Here is a 6,021-nt window from a genome sequence, read left to right as displayed (position 1 = left end):
TCTCTCTCTCTCTCTCTCTCTCTCTCTCTCTATATATATATATATATATATATATATTGTTTATCTATTTTCATTATCTATTTTATCACTCGTTCTATTTATCTACCTCTTTCCTTTCTTAATAACATTTTTTACATATAATTATTTAACTCATTATCATTAATAATCAACAAAATTTGTTAAATGATATTATAATGTTATGAATCAAGAATATTCTTAATTTGGACACATTCAATCGTATTTTATGAACAATAATTTTTTCGATATCTTAATACATTAAATAACGTATTAAATAACATCAATCTTATATAAACAATACAAAAATATTGATGAAAGATTTTATCCATTTCGGTCGTAATAACGCGTTGATGATTAAAGAAAGGACCAAACATTTCCAGTTTTAATAACGTATTTATAAAAAATACGATTAATATTTTATATTTTCATTTTTCAATTATTTAATCATTCTTTGGGAAAAAATATAAAGTGGACCAACCAAAACTTGATCATCTTTTTCCAATCTTCTTGCTAATTCATCATTCCTATATATTTCTTATTTTTTATTTGTTTTTATTTTGGATCTATACTGATCCAATCCGTCCGTTTGTATGTTAATATTTATTCTTAAAACATCTAGCAATTGTTCGTTTATGCAATTGTTTTGAATACTATATTATTGCGTGCGTGCATGTGTATGTATGTGCGCACACGTGTATGTGAAATTTAAATGCATATATATGTATAAAATAAACATTTCAATATTCATATTAAATTGAATTTAATGATTTTAATGATTCCATTACAACTTATTCATCAAGCATATGTAAATTTTTTGCACTTACTAAACAATTCAACGATTCAATCGAATCATTAAATATATAAATAATGAAAAAAAATATTTTTATTAAATATTTTTAAAACTTTTCTTTGTTTTTAGATTCGAACGTAAATACTTATATACATATAATTATGCATGTTTCGTATCTATCGTGAATCATGTATTATATATCGTGTTTCCTATTGATACAATGATGCAAACAACATGAATACAAAAAATTTATTGCAAATATTATTGCAAATGTCTTTGCAAAAACAAAAAATATAAATATTATTATGATATAATTTTTAAACAGACTGCATTTGCATAAATAATGTTAAATATTACAATCAATATATGTATAAATATGTATAAATATTAAATAAGTATATATATATATACACATATGTAATGTATGTATAATATAAATATATTTTACAAAAAGATGGAATTATAGAATGTGAAATAAATATGAAAATAGCTGAACAACATTCTAATAGGTAACTTTAAATACATATCTTGATGTTTACGATAGAATCAAATTACATTATTTCAAAAAAAAAAAAAAAAATTAAAAACAAACAAAAAAAAGATCGTTTATTAAGAAATTGTAGTAACATTAGAATTTGTGTCTGAATTACAATCATTGTCTATTCCTTCGAACAAATATTTATAATGTTGAATATATGGTTGATAACGTTCTCCTTTTGTAAAAGTTGTAGCATTGCATAAATGTAAATTACGTTGTTTAAAAAATTTGAAAACTGAATAAAAAAGCGTTGCATCTCCTGTTGCTTTTGCTGCTTCCAGAAATTTTCTATCGGATATTTGATCTACCATTCCAACTGATCGAATATAACTATAATTGGCAAATGGAAGAAAAAATTAAATAAATTAATCTCAAATAATCGACAAAATATATAATATATAAAAAAATTATATGTATATATAAACAAGTGTTTAATATTTACCGTAATGCTGGTAAAATATATCCTTTTGATAAAAGTACTTCAATTATTTCTTCATGAGCATTTCCTAATCGTTTCAGCATATCTAAAGCAAGTTGATGAGCTGCTGGATATAGATTTTCTAAAGAAAGTAATAAGCACGCCAAAGGTTTTGAATCTGCAACTACATGATATTGTAACAACTGATGCAATTGGTAATATGCTTTACGTTGAACTAATGTTGTAATAACTAATTCGTGTAAATAATGCTGTACGGGTATACCATGTTCCGCTAATGATCTAAAACGAAAAACATAAACAAATGTAATCAATATTATTTATTTTAAGATATGTGTTTATAATTAATTATTAATTTTTTTTTAATATTCAGAGAGAAAAAGAGAGAGAATAGATACCTGATATATTCTAGAAGAATCCAAACAATCATTTTTGGTTCAATCGTGTTTTCAGGAAATTTCGATAAAATATAACTATATACATCGCTTTGATTTAATAACAATTTATATTTATAATTTTCTACTACCATGCTTTGGTTTTTCACGGTGTTTTGTAACGGGGTACCCATCTGTGTGACCATTATATATAATCAATGAAAATCATTAATTAAATTAATTAAAAAATATTATTAAAACAAGAGAAAGAAATTTACATGATCACCTGATTTTGTATTTCATCTTCAAGATAATTTCTATATACAGAATTCAATTTATCAAATATAATCGGCATATCCATTAAACTAATAGGCAATTGCATCATAAAATTTTGTAACACATGTATCAATATATATTTTGTGTTTGTTCGTTGCATTAAAAATTCGACTAATAAAACTTTATCTGTAATGAGTTTTACTAAAGATTCCAATTTTAATTCAATGTACCTGTATAAGATAGTAAGATAAAATTGTTAAAAATATAGTAAATTTTATAAATTTCATTTTACTATGTATATAAAGAAGAAAAAAATTTAATGATATAATAAGAATGGACTTTACTTACCAAAGACAACCTAATTTTGCATCGATTATTATGTTTGGCTGGAAAACAACCCAATTTGGTGAATCTATTGATTGAATATATATTGAGAAAAAATATAAGATAATAAAATAAAAAAGTTAGATATATTCTATCACAATGCATTTTCTCCTAGTTAAGGATACATAATTGGCACGATTGATAAGTTTCATTTGATAAAGTTGTTCCTGGAACTTTCAAACTATATGGTTTAATAGGTTTTGCAGGTGCTACGCTAGTATGATGCATTACCGTACCGTCGCTTATACCCGGTAACATAATATCGAAAATCATGGAAGTCTAAAAAAAATATGCGCATGTAGAAGACTGAAATGTTGCAGTTATCTTCGTTATTTCAAAAACTTTATCGTTTACACGATAATATATATTATTTTACTTACTTTCGTAGTTTGATGATGAACGATAATAAGATTATCTACAACATTAATGGCAAATTTACCACTTACATCAAGTTTTAAGATATGACTCTTTCTGATTGTTGTCATTCTATTTAAAAATATAAAAAAAAATAAAAAATATATATAAAATATAATAGATATATACAAATAAGTTTTAATTAAAAAAAACATACTTATGCACAGTGTAGACATATACAGAAGCAGTTCCAGTAGAACGATTAGCACCTGGTTGATGACGTAACAAAATTATGCATGGTGTCCCATATAAAACTGCCAATGCTACATCTCTCTCATAAACAGTCAATTTTCCTGGTTTTGCTGTACCAGCTTCCACTAATATAATTTTAATATATTATTAATATTATTTATTATTATTTATTATTATTAATAAAATATTCTTCTGCATATTGATCTTGATCATAAAATATCTTTTCTTGCCTTCAAATTTTGTTAATTTATGAAGATTTCCAGGTGTTACATGCAATGTCTGCATTTGATTTCCTATTGTACCAGATGATAATAATACTAGATAACTTTGTGGACAAAATACAAACCAATTTACGCCTAAACTTAAACACTTCAAAACTTTAACGTTTCGTTTTTCTGGATTTACCTAAAATTAAATATTTTTATATAATTTGTATATATGTGGTCACAAATTATATTCACATTGATAATATTAATCGCATATTATATATAAAATATTTATTTAAACTTTTTTTTTTTTACTTGAAACAACTCAACACCATAATCAGTAACGAGTAATATTTCATTTCCATGTGTCCAAACAAATCCCAATATAGTGGCATTTTTTCCTTTACACGATTGTGAATATTCTATGTTATCAAGTCCAACAACTGGTGAATAATTTATAAATTCAACTGAAGAATTATTGTGTTGTATCGCCAATATATTCATATCAGGAGCAAATTTAATAGAGATTACTGGACCTTTATCTTCCATTCGGAAATTTATATTTTGATTTGGTCCTTTGACAGATACACCTGTTACACCGCCTGATCGAACAGCAAATACCTGGAATTTGAATAAATTTCATTTATCAACTAAATTATATTAGAAAATAAATAAACGAGAAAAATTAATTTCTAACCTGTTGTTTCGAATCATCAAAAAAAACATTTGTCAGAGAACTGACCGATTCAAATTTAATTGGATCGGACGATAATTCTAAATAATAATCATCGTAAGCATTTTCATTAACAGTTTCCATGTTATAATAATATAATTAAAAATATCCTAATTTTTTGCTATCTTTGACAGATATGTCAAATATATATTGATTCTTGAATAGGTACATTTAAATGTGAATTACTATTCTTTAATAAAGACTCTTATTCGATAATACTTATATCTAGTGATAATAAATAGAGACCTTCTTTTTATTTTGTTTGTTACATCTTTAAGTTTGTTACATTTTTTTTCAATGATGGCAACAATTTATTCAAATCTATAATTTATTTTATAATATTTATTTAAGGAAACAAATTGTTAAATTCATGATAATAAATAAAATTATGAATTGGAATTTGATTTATTAAAGAACACAAAAAATAAAATAATTAATTTAAAAAAAAATAATTTCTACAATTAAAGAATATATATTTATAATGTATTTCACATTAATATATTTAAATATTACTTAGATTATAAAAATTATTTTATATCATATCATTTAAATAATATTATAAAAAAAAAAGGAAAAAATCTTTTTATTTTTTAAATAAAATTAAAAACTTAAAGTTTATTCACGCTATATCATAGACAAATGAATATACATATTTTATTTGTGATTATATTCATAAATATCTAGATATATATTTATTTATATATTATGTATTATTATATATAATTATAAGAAAGATTGTATAAATTTAAATCAATTTATTCATCTCGAAAGATATTAATTATGCGTTGTTTAAATCTTTATCATAATGTTAAAATAGAATTTTTTTTAATATTTATAAAAATGATATTTGCCAAATTAAATATCTTACATCAAAAATTGATTACGATTAAATCGCATCTAGGGATTTTTTATCATTAGTACTTGAAATTAGTCGAGCTATATTCTTCAGTCGCCATAAGTTCCGATGAGTTTCGACGTTTTCGTGCCAAGTTTTGTTTAGTTATTGTATAATAAGAAAAGGTTCTCGTGAAATTTCACATCACAAAAGTGTATTACTACTTCCTGAATATTCAGCCGTGAGTATTATCTTGTGATTTCATCTATATATATTGATATCCATATTTTTAAACTTTTGCAACAAATTTTGAGTATCTTGAAGTTGATCGGAATAATGCGATTATATATGTATCTAAAAGATGTGCAATTCATATAGTTATAAAAAAAGAAATATATTTATTATGTTTATTTATTATGTATTATTATAAATATGTATTATTATAAATTTTAGAAAGATATATCTTTAGATAAATTAAAATTAATAAATTAATGATAATCATGTCGATCATATTTATATATAAATGCTTGTCAGAGCATATTCCTAAAGTTCGTAAACTTTTGTGTTTAATAAAGGTGTTGTAAATTTTTTATCCATATTTATGATATATTTGAAGAAAGATTATTTGATCTTTGTTCTTTTTTATTATTATATTACGTCAAATTAACGCATTTCATTTGATTCAATTTGATTTCTCACAAATGTATTGGATGTTCTTTCTTTTTATGTACAATTTATATAGCGCAATATTTTTATGGTCTATTTTTATAATGTTTTATGATCTATTTTTATATGACAAAAAGATATATAAGTTATATTTTGATC

General features: G+C 23.1%; 2 protein-coding genes across 4 annotated transcripts in view; one reads left to right on the top strand and one right to left on the bottom strand.

The window, feature by feature from the left end:
- Nucleotides 1-1,387: 1,387 nt before the first annotated feature.
- On the bottom strand, nt 1,388-4,597 carry LOC102676891 (regulator of MON1-CCZ1 complex). Its single transcript, XM_006608542.2, has 11 exons — nt 4,326-4,597; nt 3,944-4,249; nt 3,653-3,827; nt 3,388-3,547; nt 3,197-3,302; nt 2,942-3,095; nt 2,781-2,844; nt 2,443-2,662; nt 2,181-2,350; nt 1,789-2,064; nt 1,388-1,676 (listed from the first exon to the last, which is right to left on the bottom strand). The coding sequence occupies exons 1-11, from the start codon at nt 4,443-4,445 to the stop codon at nt 1,418-1,420; spliced, it is 2,010 nt and encodes a 669-aa protein (XP_006608605.1). The 5' UTR covers nt 4,446-4,597; the 3' UTR covers nt 1,388-1,417.
- Nucleotides 4,598-5,279: 682 nt separating this feature from the next.
- The window catches only part of LOC102677034 (putative uncharacterized protein DDB_G0282133), a 13,007-nt gene continuing 12,265 nt past the window's right edge, over nt 5,280-6,021 (top strand). For all 3 annotated transcript variants that reach the window (XR_420693.2, XM_006608545.2, XM_006608543.2), the window contains exon 1: nt 5,280-5,437. The gene's annotated coding sequence lies outside the window, so the exon portion shown is untranslated. The remainder of the gene's footprint in view (nt 5,438-6,021) is intronic.

This window comes from Apis dorsata, unplaced genomic scaffold (assembly GCF_000469605.1).
Source record: "Apis dorsata unplaced genomic scaffold, Apis dorsata 1.3 scaffold_39, whole genome shotgun sequence".
In the NCBI taxonomy this organism is placed as follows: Eukaryota; Metazoa; Arthropoda; class Insecta; order Hymenoptera; family Apidae; genus Apis; species Apis dorsata.
The sequence above is the reverse complement of the archived record's forward strand: the minus strand, read 5'-3'. Positions and strand labels throughout refer to the sequence as shown.

Excerpts from the sequence above, each read along its gene's own strand:
- LOC102676891 (XM_006608542.2), bottom strand. The coding sequence starts at position 4,445 with ATGGAAACTGTTAATGAAAATGCTTACGATGATTATTATTTAGAATTA. Across the intron at positions 3,303-3,387 it reads TATGTCTACACTGTGCATAA|AATGACAACAATCAGAAAGA; the intron begins GTATGTTTTTTT and ends ATTTTTAAATAG. Across the intron at positions 1,677-1,788 it reads TATATTTTACCAGCATTACG|TTATATTCGATCAGTTGGAA; the intron begins GTAAATATTAAA and ends TGCCAATTATAG.